Genomic DNA, 18,087 nt, shown 5'->3' with positions numbered 1-18,087 from the left:
GGCAAAAGAGCGGCGGCAGACAGGTGGTCTGTGCCAAACGTCAAGGTCAGAGAGACGCTGCTGTTAGGAGACGGAGCTGTCAGAGATGTGACTCACAGAGCCACTCGTACCCCAGTCACACTGTCTCTGAGATCACAAAACTCCTCCCAAAAGTTTTGTTAACAGACCAAGGAGCAAAACAGCTGATTGTGCACGTGGTGCAGTTGACACCAGAATGAATCAGACTGAAATCTTGAAAAAGCACTTCATTGAATTATTTGAGGAGCTTGATAAAGTGGAGGTTAAGACTTTCATCAGTGGACCTCGTCCTACCATAGACAGAAGGAAGATGAACAAATTTACCCGTCTGCTTCAGCTGAACACATGGCTGTTCAACACGTGTGCGGTCAGAGGACTGCACTACAGTGAGAACTTTGATCTGTTCTGGAAACGAGACGACCTGTTCAAGGGAAATGGCCTCCACCTGAGCAGAGTTGTGTGTCAGCACCACCAGCAACACCACAACTACAACCACCACCTCCTCATGACCAGCAGCACAACCATCTCCCCCAACGAAGGATTCAGCAGCATCACCACTTCCCCCAGAGAACAAATCAGCATCACCACCACCTTCAAAAGTGAAGGATGCATCTCCAGTGTCACTTCCCTCAGGGCCCTCGTCACAGGCCTTGGACCTGTCTGTGACTGCCCCAGCAGAGGTTTCAGCCCCAGCAGCACCTACATCACCTCCCCTGCCCACAGACCAGCCCTGGGTCCCCTTTGCTGCATCTACTCCCTCTAGGGACTCCTCACTCTCCTTTTCCTCCCCACCTTCACCTATGGCCCTTCCCAACCATCTAGAAAACCTCATCAGATCAGGAATTAAGATGGCTCCTCTCACACCTAATATAGAGCGATCAAGAGTTCTGGCATCAACTATACAGAACTCTTCCCCGTACCCACCTGTCCCCCCTCGTCTTTCACCCAAACTCCCCCCTGCTCCGCCTCCTCGGCCCTCACCTGGTCCCTCACCCAAACTCCCCCTTCCTCGCCCTTCCCTGCCCTCCCCCAGAGCTGTTATCAACAAGAGCGAGGACACACGGGGCCTCTGCTGTCTCAGGACATACAGTCATGATAAAGATAATATCAGACTGAGGCCTGTGATGGAGCTGTATCTACAGTTACACCACAAAGACTGAACAGAAGGACAGTTAGACTGTCCAATCAGAGACATTTAGTTCACAAACAGGTGCAATGTTCATGGAAATGATGCACTTTGAAAATGCCTCATGTTCTGATGTTGATGATTTGTTGAACTCTGTGACTTCGAGTGTTTTGAATGTTCTGGACACCATTGCCCCGATGAAGGTTAAAATGGTTAAAGATCAGCAGAAAGCTCCATGGAGGAATGATGACTCAGGGCACAGAAAAGGGAGGAGGGTCGAGCGGGAATGGAGCAAGTCAAAGCTCCAGGTTCATTATGAGATTTACAGAGAAAAGATGCACATGTACAACCACAGTTTATGTAGAACAAGGGAGAGGGATTTTTCTGACATTATTAGAAGTTGCAGTAACAACTCTCATGTCCTGTTTGCAACAGTAAACAGATTAACAAACCCCCAGCTCCACTGCTGTTAGAACTAATTTAACATCTAAGTGCAGTGAGTTTGAAGTATCTTTAATGAAATGGTTCAGGGCTTTAAAAATGACATCAAGTCCACAACACAACTAACAACCCAGCCCCACCGAGACACAGAGCTGACTCAGTCTGCACCTGTAACTGACAAAACTGTCCCAGAGATCGTCACCAGTCTGAGTTCATCTACATGCTGCCTCCATGTGTGACCCACTAAATTTCTAAAGTCTGTGCTCAGTTTGCTGTCACCGCTCACTCACACAGTTAATATGTCACTTCAATCTGGAACATTCCCCAGAGCTTTGAAAACTGTGGTTATCAAGTCTCTCCTAAAAAAGAGCAAGAGTCCTGGAAAAACCTGTTTATCAACAGTTTATCAACTTTCTCCAAATGAACATCTCCTTTGATGTTTTCAGGTTTTAGACCCACAGACTGAGATGCTCTGATCAAGGACAAATGACGTCCTCCTGACACTGATGCAAAGTCTCAGTGTTGATCCTGTTAGATCTGAGTGTTTCCTTTGACTCTGTGGATCATGGGATCCTCTTACAGAGACTAGAGGACTGGGAGGGCATCTGTGGACTAGTCAAGTCCTATTTAGAAAACAGGGAGGAGTTTGTTGAAATTGGAAAATGTGTCTCAGATAAAATGTCTGACCTGTGGGGTGCCCCAGGGGTCAGTCCTGGGGCCCCTGTTGTTCAGTCTCTACTTGCTGCTGTTAGTCCAGTTAATACACAACAATAATGTGTCACACACAACTCTGCAGACGAGTCAGATCTATGTCTCACTGCAGCAGGTGAATCTGGACCAGTGGATTCACTGCATCAACAGATCAGTGTGTGGAGGAAAAACAACTTTCTCCAGATAAAAGACAAGACTCAAGTCAGAGTCACAGAGAAAGTGTCAGCGTCACCTCCAGTCTCTCTCTCTAAAACCTTCAACTCAGGACAGAAATCTCAGGGTAATAATGGACTTTGAACTTTAACAGACACATCAAATCAATAACATCTGCAGCTTTTTACCACGAAAAACATGTCAAAGGTCAAAGGTCAAAACCAGACTCAGACTTATCCTGCATTTGTGTCCAGTAGATTAGACGACTGTAACGTCCTGATCACTGGACTCTCCAAACGAGCCACAGAACAGAACATCCAGAACATCCAGAACATCCAGAACATCCAGAACATCCAGAACATCCAGAACATCCAGAACACTGCTGCTCGGGTCAGGACTAGAACCAGGAAGTACTTCACACATGTGTCCCATGGCCTAGGTCCAAAGTTCATCTCTGACATGTTAGTTCCATATGAACCATCTCACACTCTGAGGACTTCAGGGACCGGCCTCCTGCTGGTGCCAGAGTCAGGACTAAACATGGAGAATCAGTGTTTCAGTTTTCTGCAGCTAAAACCTGGAACATTCTTCCTGAAGATGTGAGACAGGCCTCTACTTTGACAATGTTTAAATCCAGGCTCAAAACAGTTCTGTTTATCTGTGCAGACGACTGAAAGGTTTTTATTCTGTTCTTCTGTTTTAACGTTAATTTTTATGATGATTATTTGTGATTATTTTTGTTTTAATTTGTGTGATTTTAATGTCTTTCTTATTCTGTAAAACACTTTGAATTACCTTGTGTATGAATTGTGCTGTACAAATAAACTTGCCTTGTCTCACATAAAGGAGCATTTGACCCGTTTGTTACAGACGCGTGGCCCGTTCTTCAGAGTCTCTTGTGTTTGTCTGATTTTATTATTTACATCTGGAGTTTGTTCAGTAATGACACAGTTTTTTACAGTTTAGTTTGTTTGGTTTGTTCAGATGTGCTCAGGTCTTTGTCCAGCGCCGTGTCCTTCTGCGTCCTCCTCCTGTTTAAACACAAACATCAATCACATCTACATTCTTAAAAACACGCTCGCCATCACCGTGGAGATGTTATAACTTTAGAATGTTCCGCAGTAGAGCTTTTAAAGTGCATATGACGGGCTTTCATGTTTCTGTTCTCTTTGGCTCAGTGGGATCTGTGGTTTTCAGTTCTGATTTGATATCGGCCGATACCGATGTGAGCCGATCTCTTATGTACGTCACTATTTATTCAAACGTGGTTCACTGTGTCGTTCTGTGTCTGTGGCGTCTCCTCCACATCAGACTGAAGCTTTGAACGAAGAAATGTTCAAACATATGAGACGATCTGGGACAAAATCAGCCTCTAAATGGACATTACAGGATATCGACTGGGCCGATATCAGGGAACCGATACCCGATCCAGCTCATTAAATAATAATAATACGTCTGACTTTTGGACTGAGACACTTCAGACGGAGACGAGGTGGAGATCGTCATGGAGATCGTCATGGAGATCTAACCCGTCAAATGCACTTTACTATGGTGTTGTTCTCCTCACAGTGAAAGTCCCACAGTGCAGCTTTAAGGCTCCATTACCTGCACACTGGCTGCATGTCGTCGATGGTTTCAGGCAGAGTCCGGCTGAAGGTTTCAGGTAAAATGAGACAGAGCAGAGCTCCAGACAGAGCGAGGACGCCCATGAGGATGTACGGCAGAGACTTATAGAAACGACCTGGAGACACAGAAAAAATACTCTCGTCTTTGTTTTGCCAGTTTGAAAACTAATTAAATAAAATCAAAATTAAATAGTTTATCCATTTACACACAGTCTATGACACATGTGACGTTAGAGACTTCAGTCGAACGTGTGACAGGAAGTGAATCAGGGAGGTTAGACGCTAGGCTAGGCTAGGCTAGGCTAAGCTAGCGTCAGCGGTGACCGTCAGTGAGATACACACAGGCGTAATCCTGCGTCATACTGGATTATTTCTACATGATTGACATATTTGACACAGTTTGAGGTGAAAGGTCACGGCCTCTGGTTTGATGAAGAAAGAACAAAAACAAAACTAGAAAAAATCAGCTGTGAAGTTTCAGTTTGGACCTGGAGGTGACGTCATCGACAGCTCTGTGGAAGATTAAAGCCAAAGGAACAAAATCTCTGTGGAAACAAGCAGGCCAAATAAGAGTCAGGTTTGTGGAGATGCGAGCCCGCTCACAATAAAGACGTACATTTTTACTGTGGTCATTTGTGACTATAAAGTTACGTACTGTGGCTTTAAATGCTGCTGCTGTGTAAACTGCTGCTGCTCATTTAGATAACTGCAGTAAAAGTTTAACTCTGGAGTTTTATCATCTCTTTGTTGTTAATGATTTCAGGGTCCACATGTCAGAGCACTGCTGAAGCACGAACGAACCACAGCTTCAGCTCAAGCCTGAAGACCACAGCTTCAGCTTCAGCGGGCCGCAGCTTCAGCTTCAGTGGGCCGCGGCTCTCGAAAATGAGGCGCAAACTCAATGGGACTTCCCAATAAAATAAAAAATAAATATAAAATAAAAAAAAATAGAAATAAAAAATAAAATAGAAATAAAAAATAGATAAATAAATAAAATAAAAAATGTAATCAAATCAAATAAAGTCAGTGAAACACGAGATTTGTCTGGCTCTGGTTGTGTTTGGTGGACACTCCCTGACCTAAATATCAAAGTTTCATTTCAGTTTAGTTTAATGAACAAAAACTAAATAACTAAAAATAAAAAATCCAAAAACCAAAGGAAACATTTTGGTAAATTCTTAAATAAAGAGACGTTAAAGTGGATGTTCTTCAAACTGTTCAGTTTGAAGAACATCCACTTTTCTCCATGTTCTCGTCGTTTCTTCTCGTTGAGCCTCTGAAGTTGTTTTTGGACTGATTCATGTTTGAGTTTAATCTTTAATGGACTATTTTCAAGACGGCATTTTGTGCCGCGCCCACTGTGCCACGCCCTCTGTGACACGCCCACTGTGACGTCCGCTCTTCCTTCTCCAGTTTTATTTTCTTAATCGTTGATACTCGTAGGATTCTGCAGCGTCGCGTCGTCATTTTGGTACAAATGAAAAAAACTCTGCTGCCACCTCAGTTTTCTGACACAGAAGTGTGGATTTGTTTTTTTTAATGAAGTTGTTTTATTAAATAGTTTTAAAATGTGTAAATTATAACGAAATGATCCACAGAGATGAGAACCATAGAGACACAAGCACAACAGGGCGGACTTAAATGCTGATTATGTTTTAGTGGGAGGAGTCAAACCTGTCAAAGCTTTAACTCACCGAGGTAAATGATAAATGGGGAGACGATGGTGCCGACGCGCGCCGCCATCGAGCAGCATCCCATCGCCGTGTTCCGGATCACGGTCGGGAACAGCTCCGAGGAAACGGCGTAGACGATACAGAACGCCGACGTGATCCCGAACTTCCCCAGCATCTCCAGGAACACGCCGACGGCTGGGAGGTCTACAGCAGGGGGCGCAATTTGAATGAGCCAGGACCAATGTACACGAGACAGAAGACTTTAAGATGTAAGATGTACTTCACTAAATACTCTTTACTGCAGTATCCTGTGAATACACACGTTACACAACTTTACCAAATGGAATGAGATGCACGCAGAGGATCATGGCCCCTCCGATGAACAGCGTGGACGACTGGCAGATGCGGCGAGCCAAAAACCTGAGCAGGATCAGAGCGATGATGTAAGCCGGGACCTCGGTCGCCGCGGAGATGAAGCAGTTTAAGTACGGGTCGCCATGGAGATTGGACGTATTCAAGAGCAGAGCGTAGTAACTGAGCGTGATAATGACCCTGGAGAGAGACGACAAAACCGCTTTACACAAGACGGGACTCATTTTGACCTCTGCACCGGGACGGAAAACCCCAAAACACCCGATGTCGACCTTTTACGGAGGCTACAGGCTCCTTCAGAGAGTCACGTGCAGAGATAATTGTGGAACATATTTTGAGATGGAGGATTAAATTAAAATCAATGTAGCTCTCTAGCCCCGCCCACAATGGAGCTCTATAGCCCCGCCCACAATGGAGCTCTCTAGCCCCGCCCACTTCCAAGTTGGCTTCAGTTCCAGGAGTACATTTTCCATTCATTTCTCCCATAGACTGTTCGAAAAATTGAAATATTAAGAGTTCAAAGGCATTGGGAGGCTAACCAGCTACATGCTAACCAGCTACGTGCTAACCAGCTATGTGCTAACCAGCTACGTGCTAACCAGCTACGTGCTAACCAGCTACGTGCTAACCAGCTACGTGCTAACCAGCTACGTGCTAACTAATATCCATAACACGACTGAACTTTTCAAACTTAAGATTCAGCTAAATGTTTTAATACTTTCACAGTTTCTAAAGTTTCAGAAGCAGATTTTAAATAAAAGTACAGGTTTTGTTGTCGTTAGTTCCACGTCACTGATTTTTATTTTTTTTTCAGAAAGTCTCTGGGAGAAATTTATGGGAAATTTACATGCGGAGCTGGGGGGGCGTGGTCATTGTGTAGCGCCATGACGCCGGGACTCACCATAAGGCGCTGCAGAGTAACGTCGTCAAAAACAAGTTGCCGTTTTGGAAAATGGAGATGATGTTGTATTTCTTTTCTTTTTTAGACACTATTTCTTCCACCTGAAACAAACAAAGACACTCGTCAATGTAAGCACACCTGCCCAACGCCCTTTGACCTCTGACCTCTGCCTGCACACTTGCTACGCTCCAACCCTTTAGCGCCACCTTAAGGCCGGTCGGTGAGTACAGGAGGAGATCTGACCTCTGTTTTGGTGAAAATCGGCGATGGGACGTCCACTTTGTTACATTTCGCCGCTTCTCTCAAAATGGCCTCTGCCTCGTCCACTCGTCCCTGAGAGAGGAGCCAGCGAGGAGACTCTGGGACCAGCCTGCACAGAACGCACCCACACAGCTGTACATGTGTTTACGAAGGGGGACCTATGACCTTTGACCTTTGACCTCGTTATAACTGTCCCGTTCTCAAAGCCGTACAAACCGATTCCTCGTGTCAGGTCAGTATATTTAGATTTAAAATGTCCAAAATATCGCATACGGTTCCACTAAAAACAAGGATCCGCGCCTTCCTCACCGCAGCAGCAGAACCACCAGCCTCCTCAGCCTCTCCTCCTCCTCCTCTTTTCACCACCACATGATGTAAGTCTCATCCGTGGAAACGTTTTCTCACAGGACAAACTTGTACAAATGTGTGACCTTTTTAAAACCGCGCAAAATCGCGGATGAAAACTTCAGTGTCACCTGTGTGTCAGATGCCCTCCCCGTGTGTGTCAGATGCCCTCCCCGTGTGTGTCAGATGCCCTCCCTCTGTGTCAGATGCCCTCCCTGTGTGTCAGATGCCCTCCCTGTGTGTGTCAGATGCCCTCCCTGTGTGTGTCAGATGCCCTCCCCGTGTGTGTCAGATGCCCTCCCTGTGTGTCAGATGCCCTCCCCGTGTGTGTCAGATGCCCTCCCTCTGTGTCAGATGCCCTCCCTGTGTGTGTCAGATGCCCTCCCCGTGTGTGTCAGATGCCCTCCCTGTGTGTCAGATGCCCTCCCTGTGTGTCAGATGCCCTCCCTGTGTGTCAGATGCCCTCCCTGTGTGTCAGATGCCCTCCCTGTGTGTCAGATGCCCTCCCCGTGTGTCAGATGCCCTCCCCGTGTGTCAGATGCCCTCCCTGTGTGCCAGATGCCCTCCCTGTGCCCACCATTCAGGTATAACCGGAGGATTGAAGGTCGTCTGACTCAGCGCTACAGGAGAACGGGAGGGCATCTGACACAGCGCTGCTTCTTACCACCACAGCGGGACATAGATGAAGGAGCTGGCCGCCATCGGGATCAGTAAAGTCCTCCAGTCCCTGCAGAAGTAGGCCACCGCGGGCATGGCCATGTACCCGAGGGCGGAGGGCATGAACACGCCCAGAGAGCAGAAGACCACGCGCGCTCTGGGGCTCAGCGTCTCCGTGCCTGTCAGGAAACAAAAGCCACGAGACGTTTAGCCGCGGGTCGACGTCGAAACGCCTCCGAACCAGCGTCTGCGTGGTCCCTCAGCCACCCAGGTCTGATCTTCAGTAAAAGGCAGTAAAGGCACAAAAAACAAAAAACCCTTCGTTATCACCACTGTAATATCTAAGTCAGTGGTTCTTAACCTGGGTTCGATCGAACCCTAGGGGTTCGGTGAGTCAGTCCCAGGGGTTCGGCGGAGGTCAAGACACGCACCAGACTCATATGATTCGCGGACTGTGAGCGTCTCCAGACTCTGGCCGTGTCCTAATTCGACAAATGCACCTTTGCTGTGCCTATCGAACACTGTTCCCTCTAAGCTGCGCGCGTGCGCACTGCTGACACGGTCTCCGCGCACAGAAAATCTGCTGCGCACAAAAAAATCAAACCGGAGTTGAAAATAAAATAAACACACAACAATTAATTCTGCGCTATTTTTCAGTGTGAGTCAGTGAGTGTGACCGGGACGAGCTGCTCCAGACAATTATGTGATTCACAGACGTATCTGCGCAGCTTATCCACGTCATTGACAGGCTCCTCATGCGCCGCTACCAGAGTTTTAGCCGGTGTGGACGTCGTGGCGTGAAAACTCGCTGAAGATTCTAAGTGTTTAACCCCTTAATGTTCTGACGGCCCGCCCTCGGGCAAAGATCCGCGCGTAAAATTATGCGCGCGTGCAGCAGTTTTGCGTTTTAAACATGACGAATCGGACAAAACAAAGGAAGTACGCGACCGAGGACACTGTGGATGTTTGTACAAGTTAAACTAGAGGCATCTCGGACCCGGAGCGGTTCGTGGAACCGAGTGAAGATCTCAGGGTTGGTTCAGGAGCAGAGGACATTATGTTTTGATGGACTGGATGCTGTTCCTGATCGGTAAGTGTGGTTTATTCTGCTATTAACTTAATTGTGGGTCAAATGTGTATTATGTGTAATCATTAGCATTAGCTAATCCCAATCTGCAGTAATAGAGCAGCTGTGCAGATACAGATTCCTCTGTGTGTGTTGGTCACTGAATACTGTCACTTCGAACGGCATAAAAACGAAGAAAAGGAGCAGACTTTGCTGTGAAAATGACATGAGAGTGACACCAAGGGAAAAGCCCTGCATTTCTGACCTGGTCTCTCAGAGGAAACAGCAGAAGTCACTGATCTGCAGTAAATATTTATTATTATTGTGGCCTGGTGGAAATGAGGTGATGTGTGTTAAAATGTTAAAAATAATAAAAAGCATAAATACAGTATGTTCATTATTGGAATACATAATACAATAGAAAATTAAAATAATTTATTAAAAAAGGTCAAGTCTTTGTTAAAAGGTGTGTGTGTTGTGAGTTCACACATTGTATTGTTTTTATTCTTTGAACACAGTGATGTTAAGGCACGATTTATTTTGTGCACCAGTAAAACACAAATATGTCTTGAATTTGAAAAAAATTATATTTTATTTTTCAATAAAGAAGGGTTCGGTGAATGTGCATATGAGACTGGTGGGGTTCAATACCTCCAACAAGGTTAAGAACCACTGATCTAAGTAAATAAAAAAGATTTAGTTATGACAGTTTAGTTTTGTACTCACATCTAAGAAACACCAACAGTCTCAAACAGGACCACACCCCCTGTCCTGTCCTGTCCTGTCCTGTCTTTGCACTGGCCCTGTCCAGCTCAGAATTCATTTTAAAATTCTGATGTTTGTTTTTAATGCACTCAATGGTCTTGCACCTTCTTATCTGTGTGACATTTTGACCCCTCAACATCTGCTGTCCCGGGGCAAACACTGGGGCGATCGATCTTTTGCAGTGTCCAAAACTCTAAAACTCGTTGCCCACAGAGTTGCGTTCCATCTCTGACCTGCCTCTGTTTAAAGACAAACTTAAAACTAAAACGGCTTTCAGCACTCAGCCCTGTGACACTTTCTTTATTTCACTGGTGTATTTGTTCTGTTGATTTGTTTGATGTTTATTGTTTTTAATCGTGTTTTTTATGTTGTACAGCACTTTGGTCGGCTCTGGTTGACGGGAGGTGCTATAGAAATAAAGTTTGATTGACTGATTGATAATAAGGCAGCTCCTCCTGCATTGACTCGGTCTCTGTGAAACAAAATTGTAAGTTTCCAAACAGATCCTGGGCCTTTTCTTTTCAAACCATCAGAGGATCAGCTCCAGACTCTGAAACTGTCTGTAGATTTGAATAAAGGTACAATTTAGATAATCAAACGTGTCCACATCAGTCTGGTTCGTTTGTTCTGTCTCACTGTAAAAACCTGCACATAACTGACTTTTTAAATAGGTTTGGACTGTAGGAAACAAACTGTACTGGACATTTATTGTATTTTACTGCGAATGTCAGTGATGAAGTTTTTATTTGAAATATTAATGAATCTGTACATGGCCCTGACAAAGAAAGAAAGAACGAAAAGCCAAAGTAAAATCTGTCAACTGGACAAAAAGTTGTAGGACTGAAGACATTTTGCTGCTCGTCTAAGCGTCTTCTTCAGTTCTGGTCAGATCACGGCTGGACACGGCCTTAAATCTGAAACGAGGGGCTAACGACTCTGAAACTAACACAGCTGATATTTACAGTTTCTCTTTGGAGGTTACGTCTTTTGAGCTGCTCTAAGACGTGCACTGTGCCTGAGACATACTGAGCAGAATCGTTCAGCTTTAATGGGCCAACTGGCTCGCTCTATTGTTCTCTTTGTTTACTTTGTTTTTTATTTTATTTTTTCATTTTATTTTTTTTTACTTTTTTGTAATTTTGAGGGTTTTTTGTTTTTATATATTTGTTTTTTAGTTATTTTGAGTTGATTTTATTTTATTTTTTGTTATTTTGAGTTGATTTTTTCCATTTTTTTGTTATTTTGAGTTCTTTTTTTAAATTAATTTTTTCACTTTTTTGTGATTTTGAGTTTTTTTTGTTGTGTTATTTTGAGTAATTTTTTTCATTTTATTTTTTCATTTTATTTTTTTACTTTTTTGTAATTTTGAGGGTTTTTTGTTTTTATTTATTTGTTTTTTTGTTATTTTGAGTTCTTTTTTTGTTTTTTTATTTATTTTTTTCACTTTTTTGTTATTTTGAGGGGGGGGGGGTGTTTGTTTTTTGTTATTTTGAGTAAAAAAAAAAAATTTCATTTTATTTTTTAACTTTTTGTAATTTTGAGTTTTGTTTTGTTTGTTTTTTTGTTTTTTTTTAGTTATTTTGAGTTGATTTATTTTTTTATTTTTATTTTTTCCGTTGATTTTTTATTTTTATTTTTTTTGTCTCCCCTCTCTCTGTCTCTGCTGCTGTTAAACTCATTATTCTGGTCTTAAATGTTCGTATTAACCCTCTACATGATCCTGGGGTTTTTATTTCACTATTGTGTCTGTAAATCAAGATATGAACATTAATAACAGACAGATCTTCCCTGGCGTTGATTGAAGGGTCGTTACCTTCACTAACCTCGCTCCTGATTGGCTCTTTGGTCGCTATGATACTCAGAATTCCAAATATGGAACTGTGCTCCACGTTGAGCTTCGTTTGGAGCCGACGTCACGCTCCTGTATACAGTCTGTGGTCAGATCAACTTGATTAACTCTTCAGAGCGATCAGTCGTCTGCCTCTTTCCCAAAATGAACAGTGTTTGGCCCAAGGGCACGAGGATTAAAGGGACCAGTACCTAACACAAAGGCGATGATGTAGTTTGAGAATCCTCCACCTCCAACGAAGAAGAAGATGAAGGCGAAGATCTCCCAGTTTGGAGAAAAGATCTGAGCCGCCACAGCCACAGTCTGAAGAATCATCATGGAGAACAGGGCGGGTTTCCTCCCAAACCTGCAAGAAAATGAGTTCTGAAGAAGCGTCTTGAGTGAAGACGTGGCTTAACAAAAAAAGTCAAAAAAAATAAAATGAAAAAATGAAAAAAAACAAAAAAACAACCCTCAAAATAACAAAAAAACCCCTCAAAATAACAAAAAAAGTGAAAAAAGAACTCAAAATAACAAAAAAAAGAAAAAAAATGGAAAAAATCAACTCAAAATACCAAAAAAAATCAACTCGAAATAACTAAAAAAAAATCAACTCAAAATAACTAAAAACCAAAAAAAAAAAAATGGAAAAAACCCTCAAAATTACAAAAAAGGTAAACAATAAATTAAAAAAATAACTCAAAATAAAAAACAAAAAAACCCTCAAAATAACAAAAAAGTGAAAAAATAAATAAACAAAAACAAAAAAGAACTCAAAATAACAAAAAGAAAGAAAAAAAATGGAAAAAATCAACTCAAAATAATTAAAAAAAACAAAAAAAAAACAGCTTGAACATCTTCACTCCTACAACGCTTTGTCCACTTGACAGATTTAACTTTACTTTTGCGATGGATCGACCCTGGACGACTGAAGGATTACGCAGATATTTTAGAGTCTGTATCCATGTGTTCAGAATCATGAGACATTAGGACCGTTGCCGTAGTGATTAGATATTTAAAACCAAATACTGATGCTTTCGACTGGGAAAAAGTCAAAATGGAGCTTCTACCAAGACAATGAAATGATTATGATTCTCAAATACGACTGTGATCAGTAGTTATACAGTGGTCCCTCGTTTATCGCGGGAGTTATGTTCTAAAAAAGTACTGAGCTTTATTTTTTACATTATTCTCTCTGTTTTTTGTCTGTAAAACCCCTCACCACACACTTTATACACTTTTCTCACACAGGCATTAACATTTTCTCACATTTCTCTCTCGTTTAAACTCTCTCAAAGTTCAAACCTTCGTAGGCGTCTTTGTCGGTGCAGAACGTTTCATCGACATTGTGGGTTTTGTCGGGGAGAAAACAAATTGCAAACGTACAGCACTTCAGAGTCACACTGAGATCCAACGTTTATGTAAATTTGTCAGTACCTTAGCCAATCAGGACGCAGGACACAATGGTCTACAGTCCAACAGCCAATCAGGACGCACGACACAATGGTCTACAGTCCAACAGCCAATCAGGACGCACAACACAATGGTCTACAGTCCAACAGCCAATCAGGACGCAGGACACAATGGTCTACAGTCCAACAGCCAATCAGGACGAAGGACACAATGGTCTACAGTCCAACAGCCAATCAGGACGAAGGACACAATGGTCTACAGTCCAACAGCCAATCAGGACGCACAACACAATGGTCTACAGTCCAACAGCCAATCAGGACGCAGGACACATTGCACGCTCATACAAACGTAAAAAAATAAAGCAAAATTGTACTAAAAAAATCCGTAAAAACAGCAAAAGGTGAACCGCGATATAGTGAGGGACCACTGGAGTTGAATAATCACGATTAATCGATTAATGGTTGCAGTGATTGTGATGAATCGTATTAAGAGCAGTGGACAGTGGACAGTGGACAGTGGACAGTGGGTCACATGACGGTCCAGCCCTGGTCGCGGGGGGTTTGTAGAGTTTGCGTTTGTCACCTGTCTGAGATCTGCCCCGACAGGAAAGCCCCGACCAGGACGCCCACGTAGTGAATGGACGTGGTGAGGGGCAGTTTGAAGGCTCGGTCACACACCAGGTCCCACTGCAAACACAAAACACCACTCTGGACATCAGGGACTCGTCTTTGGACAGAGGACACCGGCAAAAACACGTGACCTGCAGCGCGAGCCTCGGGAAACGAACACGTGGCATCTGAAAATCTCACAAAACAAAACAACAAAACAAAACAGAGAGGACACAGGACACAGAGAGAGGACACAGAGAGAGGACACAGGAGACAGAGAGAGGACACAGAGAGAGGACACAGGACACAGAGAGAGGACACAGGACACAGAAAGAGAGGACACAGGACACAGAGAGAGGACACAGGACACAGAGAGAGGGCACAGGACACAGAAAGAGAGGACACAGGACACAGAGAGAGGACACAGGACACAGAAAGAGAGGACACAGGACACAGAGAGAGGACACAGGACACAGAGAGAGGGCACAGGACACAGAAAGAGAGGACACAGGACACAGAGAGAGGACACAGGACACAGAAAGAGAGGACACAGGACACAGAGAGAGGACACAGGACACAGAAAGAGAGAACACAGGACACAGAGAGAGGACACAGGACACAGAGAGAGGACACAGGACACAGAGAGAGGACACAGGGCACAGAGAGAGGACACAGGACACAGAGAGAGGACACAGGGCACAGAGAGAGGACACAGGGCACAGAGAGAGGACACAGGGCACAGAGAGAGGACACAGGGCACAGAGAGAGGACACAGGACACAGAGAGAGGACACAGGACACAGATAAGGCTATTATCTCTGAGGAGCTCCTTTTGTCTGATATGCAAAACTTCAAGACAAGGAAGGGACTGGGAATGATATATATGAATATACATAGTATCATATGACGGAGCTGGAAACGTCCTGTGGTTAGAAGATTAGATATGTGTTTATATAGAGTTTATACAGCAGGTTGTGTATGTGTGTGTATGTGTAAATGTGTAGGGGTGTGTGTGTGTGTGTGTGTGTGTATGTGAATGTCTGAATGTGTATGTGAATGTGTATGTGTGTATTTGTGTATGTGAAGGGGTGTGTGTGTGTATGCGTATGTATATGTGTAAATGTGTGTGTGTAGGTGTGAATGTGTGTATTTGTGTACGTGTATGTTTATGTGTATATGTGTATGTGTGTGTGTAAATGTGTATGTTTGTATATGTATGTGTGTATGTGTGTGTGCATATGTATGTGTATTTCTGTGTGTGTGTATGTGCATGTGTATGTGTGGGGGTGTGTGTGTATGTGTGCATATGTGTGTGTATTTGTGTGTGTGTGTGCATGTGTATGTGTGTATGTGTTTGTGTATTTAAATACTTGTGAATGTGAGGTTCTTTAAAGTGTCATAAATGTTCCTCATGTCGTTGTCAGACTCAGATGTTCCAATTTCACACACATGTCCTGTTGTGTGTCCCGTCCTCACCTCTGTGACGATGTGTGTGTGTATATGTGTGTGTGTGTGTATATGTGTGTGTGTGCGTCCCGTCCTCACCTCTGTGACGATGTGTGTGTGTATATGTGTGTAGGGGTGTGTGTGTGTGTGTGTGTGTATAGGGGTGTGTGTGTGTGTGTGTATGTGTGTATATATATGTGTGTGCGTCCTCACCTCTGTGACGATGGTCGACCTGTAGATGTCTCTGCTGTAGGTCCACCCGTCCACACATGGCTCCCGCGGCACCTCGCTCACGTTCACGTCCACGTCCGGCCGCAGGTTTCTGTCGGAGTAACTCTGCACCACCTCCAGGTTCAGTCTGGAGCACGAGCTGGGTCTGGTGACTCCGTCCTGCGTCTCCGTCGGCACCGTCACGTTCCTCCAGGCCTCGCTTAAGTTGTACCCGTCCGGGATTTTACACTGATGCGGCGGCGTGTCCCCCACAAACACGATGTAAATCCCGATAAATCCGTTGGGGAGGATGCTCACCGCGAGAGCCAGAAACACCCGGAGCTGGAAACGTCCCCAAGAGCCGAGGAAAGACGTGACGGTGTCGTAGTCCCGGGTCGTTCTGTCCTCCATGTCTCAGAAGAACATTCAAAAACGCAGGAGAAAGACACGTGTTTGTTTTGGTTGCGTTGATGATAAAATGAACTTTACACCACTATGTGCCTTTATAACACCCACCCTCCTCCACCCTCCTCCACCCTCCTCCACCTCCTTCTCATTGGCTCACTTCACGTTCATGAGTTCTATATTATTTTGGAAACAGGACGAGATCGACGAAGGTGTTTTTAATAAAAAGATTAGAAAAGACACGAGCGCGGAGCAAAGTGCAGATTATACACCACGGATTCAGTTAATTATTTTCAGACTTCAAAGTTCAAGTCGTATTCTCAGGAGCCGCAGTTCTGTACGATATAAGTATGTGTTTTATTATTACTACATGTACTGCATTACTCTGTAGTCGTAGTACAGCTGTGTAGTACAGGGTGAAGTACGTAAATGTAAATATGTGGAGGCGAATGTACTTTTTATGTCTTTGAATCACAGTAAACAGGGTGGAGTAAAACAGAGTGGAGTAAAACAGGGTGGAGTAAAAGAGAGTGCAGTAAAACAGAGTGGAGTTAAACAGGGTGGAGTAAAACAGGGTGGAGTAAAAGAGAGTGCAGTAAAACAGAGTGGAGTTAAACAGGGTGGAGTAAAACAGGGTGGAGTTAAACAGAGTGGAGTTAAACAGAGTGGAGTAAAACAGAGTGGAGTTAAACAGGGCGGAGTAAAACAGTGGAGTTAAACAGAGTGGAGTTAAACAGAGTGGAGTAAAACAGAGTGGAGTAAAACAGAGTGGAGTTAAACAGAGTGGAGTAAAACAGAGTGGAGTTAAACAGAGTGGAGTAAAACAGAGTGGAGTAAAACAGAGTGGAGTAAAACAGAGTGGAGTTAAACAGAGTGGAGTTAAACAGAGTGGAGTAAAACAGGGTGGAGTTAAACAGGGTGGAGTAAAACAGTGGAGTTAAACAGAGTGGAGTTAAACAGAGTGGAGACGTATTCATAAATGATGGAGGTTAAACATTTTCCATTTGTTACAAAAGCTTCTCAAACAACATCAGACTGTTATGCTAATGCTAATGCTAATGCTAATGTTAATGCTAATGCTAATGTTAATGCTAATGTTAATGCTAATGTTAATGCTAATGCTAATGTGACAGCTGTGATGCTCAGGACAAACAGGACAAACTTCACCCTGAGCACATTTACGTGTCCAAACCTGCAGTAATCAAACATCTCAGTGTGTAGATGTGATTTCTGCTCAAACCACAGAAGTTTAAAGACGTGAGTGTGACATCACAGCGTCTGGCTCCCGTCAAATGAAGCTCATCGAGGCGAATGTCCGATCTGAGTCTCACCGCGACCAAAGAGCCGTTCTGGTGTGAATGGCACTTAGCACCGCTGTCCGTCAAACCTGCGGACCTTGGTGCTAATAAAGCAGCGCACAGTGTAACATTAGTTCTTTTTGTGAAGTTCAAAAGGGACAACTAGTTCCAGGAGCATCAAAATACTGAAATATTAGGACTGTTAACAATTTCACTAAATATTATATGTTTTGAATGATGAAAAGTCCTGAAATAAGATGATATAAGAGAAAGCTACAGCCACTGAAAAACTCTTTCCTCGCACAGTGTTTTCAGACCAGTGTCTTCAGAACTGATCCAGATGAAGTTTAAACCTTATTCTCATGACTTTTTCTAAACCTGAAACATGTGAAGCTGTTGTGGCTGTAATCTGCCTGTGTGAAAGACATGATTGTGTGTACTGGAGTCATTTCCCTGTTTTCCTCTGTAAAGATAACACGTTTAAAGTGATTGCATTATCTGCTGGTAAAAGAGATAGGACAGAACCCAAGGCTGACAGCAGAGCACTAACTGTCCTCTTCACACTGTCTGAGTAGAGGACAGACCGCCCCCTGCTGGCCCCTGGTGTCTCTTTTTATCGAGACCATTCGACTCAGGGGAGGCCGGGGAGCTGGAGTCCGAGTCGTAGCTGTGGTCGTCAGGTCTGCGGTCACTGGACGGTGGAAGCAGTATTTTGAAACCATCTCGTCTTCAGAGGAGGAAGCGGAGACTGGAGACTTGGAGGTGG

At 43.9% G+C, this 18,087-nt stretch overlaps 1 protein-coding gene across 1 annotated transcript; it reads right to left on the bottom strand.

Moving 5' to 3' along the window:
* Positions 1-3,264: 3,264 nt before the first annotated feature.
* Positions 3,265-16,079, bottom strand: LOC117381197 (solute carrier family 22 member 4-like). The gene is made up of 10 exons (XM_033978098.1): positions 15,622-16,079; positions 13,938-14,041; positions 12,155-12,309; positions 8,291-8,462; positions 7,264-7,390; positions 7,021-7,121; positions 6,085-6,299; positions 5,769-5,951; positions 4,055-4,190; positions 3,265-3,480 (listed from the first exon to the last, which is right to left on the bottom strand). Exons 1-10 carry the CDS (start codon positions 16,027-16,029, stop codon positions 3,405-3,407), a joined length of 1,677 nt encoding a protein of 558 aa, XP_033833989.1. The 5' UTR covers positions 16,030-16,079; the 3' UTR covers positions 3,265-3,404.
* Between the last annotated feature and the right edge of the window lie 2,008 nt (positions 16,080-18,087).

The sequence above is a fragment of the Periophthalmus magnuspinnatus genome, chromosome 14 (genome assembly GCF_009829125.3).
Source record: "Periophthalmus magnuspinnatus isolate fPerMag1 chromosome 14, fPerMag1.2.pri, whole genome shotgun sequence".
Classification (NCBI taxonomy): Eukaryota; Metazoa; Chordata; class Actinopteri; order Gobiiformes; family Gobiidae; genus Periophthalmus; species Periophthalmus magnuspinnatus.
The sequence above is the reverse complement of the archived record's forward strand: the minus strand, read 5'-3'. Positions and strand labels throughout refer to the sequence as shown.

Excerpts from the sequence above, each read along its gene's own strand:
- LOC117381197 (XM_033978098.1), bottom strand. The coding sequence starts at position 16,029 with ATGGAGGACAGAACGACCCGGGACTACGACACCGTCACGTCTTTCCTC. Across the intron at positions 5,952-6,084 it reads CGTGCATCTCATTCCATTTG|ACCTCCCAGCCGTCGGCGTG; the intron begins GTAAAGTTGTGT and ends CCCCTGCTGTAG. Across the intron at positions 4,191-5,768 it reads CCCATTTATCATTTACCTCG|GTCGTTTCTATAAGTCTCTG; the intron begins GTGAGTTAAAGC and ends CTGTGTCTCCAG.